Source organism: Arachis ipaensis, chromosome B05 (assembly GCF_000816755.2).
Source record: "Arachis ipaensis cultivar K30076 chromosome B05, Araip1.1, whole genome shotgun sequence".
In the NCBI taxonomy this organism is placed as follows: domain Eukaryota; kingdom Viridiplantae; phylum Streptophyta; class Magnoliopsida; order Fabales; family Fabaceae; genus Arachis; species Arachis ipaensis.
Window position 1 is genome coordinate 130711809 of NC_029789.2, and position 2193 is coordinate 130714001.

The 2193-nt window shown below is 28.4% G+C and overlaps 2 protein-coding genes across 5 annotated transcripts in view; both read right to left on the reverse strand.

The window, feature by feature from the left end:
- Nucleotides 1-2193, reverse strand: part of LOC107644159 (pentatricopeptide repeat-containing protein At1g62670, mitochondrial) — a 44305-nt gene that overhangs the window by 24373 nt on the left and 17739 nt on the right. The window lies entirely within an intron of this gene.
- LOC110262534 (zinc finger CCCH domain-containing protein 54-like) overlaps nucleotides 880-2193 on the reverse strand; it is a 4926-nt gene continuing 3612 nt past the window's right edge. Inside the window, exons 2-4 of the mRNA XM_021102785.1 lie at nucleotides 1496-1573; nucleotides 1072-1148; nucleotides 880-956 (exon numbers count right to left, since the gene is read on the reverse strand). Coding sequence (XP_020958444.1) covers nucleotides 901-956; nucleotides 1072-1148; nucleotides 1496-1573 — 211 coding nt within the window. The 3' untranslated portion in view covers nucleotides 880-900. The remainder of the gene's footprint in view (nucleotides 957-1071; nucleotides 1149-1495; nucleotides 1574-2193) is intronic.

Sequence of the window (2193 nt, forward strand, 5' to 3'; positions counted from 1 at the left end):
ACTTAATTTTATATAAAAATAATTTAATGTAAGTCTATTTTATAACATTAATTAAAAAAAACAAATTGAAAATAGTATATTTTTTCTTTGAATAAATATTCAAATTGGTCCCTGAAAAATTACCCAATTTTCAAATTGGTTCCCGAGATAAAATTAATCAGAATTGTCTCCAAAAGATTTAAAAATGGTTACGTTAGTCCATTCATCTCTCCTCCGTTCATTCCATCAGTAACAATGTTAAATTTTGCTTATGTAGCCGTTAGTGTGTCATGACAGGTTGGTGCAGAATGATGTTTAAACATTTTTGTCAAATTATTCCTAAAGAGAATAAACCCTAATCCCTTATTCTCATTAAATGCCATTGTTGTTGTAGCAACAAATTGATTCTGCAGAGGCCAAAATTGTTGTTGTACTACATCATAGGCAGCGTTTAGTTGGCCAAAGTCTAGACAAAGATACAATATAGTTGAAAACTATGCATAATATAATATATAGTCCTGCTAATAACGTATAATCCTCCTGTTACCTTCATCTTAAAAGCCAAAGATTTTGACTAAACTTCAAAGCTACTTGATACTGTATAGTGTATCAAAAGAAAGTTGATGCCTTTGGCCTTGGCCTATTTAAAGTCTATATTTCTTTCTGTATTTTTGAAAGATTCTTGAGGTTAAAAGTTGAAATTGAAATGATCTGAAAAATGTAAAGTAGCCTTATAAAAAATGATACAAAGAATATACTCATAATAAATAAATGCACTTCATATTACTACTACATACCTTTTGAAACTCTCATTCCATTCGTGGAGAAGCGAAAATGGGGTGAAGTAGACACAGAATTTTGGACAAACTGCAACACTGCCAAACGTCTCTTTTGTATTTATACTAGTTCTAGAGCCTGCTCCTACTCTTCCATAAGTTGTCTTCTAAGAGATTTAGCATTCCCACAACTTCTTGGAACTACAAAAAAAATTGAAAATGGTTATTTTAGTGACTAATGAGAGAATAATCATAGAACAAGTCATATGAACAGGACAAGTAATGTAGATTCCAAACAAGATAATATGATACTCACTTGAGTTCATTTCAGAATCCATGTCTATGTGGTGAGGTGAGTAACACATAGAGTACTGAATTCTATCAGCATAATTCCTTCAACCAAATTAGAGTTGATATGAAAAATTTTTTGAAAAAGAGGTATATGTCAACATAACTAATATGATCAAAGGATAAAATTAAATTACTAAATTTCATTTATACCCAAAGGACGAAAGTAAATTAATTAATATATACTATTATCATATGTAAATTTTTTTAAATTAACCTTAAGATAACCGGATATTGATACATTTATACCAATAAACAATCAAATTATAATAAGAACCCTTTCTAATGTCAAGTGCAATTTTACCCACATTTCAAGCTTAAATCCGAGTTTAAGCATTCAATTCCGAGCTGAAAATGTAAATTAACCGAAGGAACATTAAATAAGGAAGTACCTTTCAATAACCTTTAACTTCTCCAGGTAAGGTTTAACAAGCACCCGAGACCCACGAACATAATGGGATTCCCTTTGTCTAAAATGATTTTAGCAGTTTGTGGATCAATAAACGTCACAAAGCCAAACATCCTTTTTTACTGGAGGTGAGAACCAAAGACGAAGGATTGGATTAGAGAGATATTCTGTTTTGAGAAGAAGGATGGAATAGACAGTAATGAAAAATGGTTGAAAAGGGTGATCAAAGAAAACGACGCCTTTGAAACTTTTGTTGACATGTGACATTAACCGCCAGATAAGCAAATGTTAATGTGATTTGTCAAATAATAGACGAAAGGACTAACGTGACTATTTTTAAATCTTTTGAGGACAATTCTGATTAATTTTATTTTTTTGGAATCAATTTGGAGATCGAATAATTTTTAAGGACCAATTTAAATATTTACTCTTTTCTTTTATTATTATAATTAATCTGTTTGAATTGGCTTTTCAAATACTTTTCTAAAAGAAAAAAAAATGTTGACTAAACTTACAAAAATTTATGTTTAATCTGATAAAAAAGTTATTTTAAAAGATAAAAAGTATTTAATTTTAATATACAAAAATATAGATAATTTTATATTTTTATTTAATTTGTAATTTTTTAAATAATTATTCATATTATTTTTACAAATATAATATCACGTATTAAATATATGT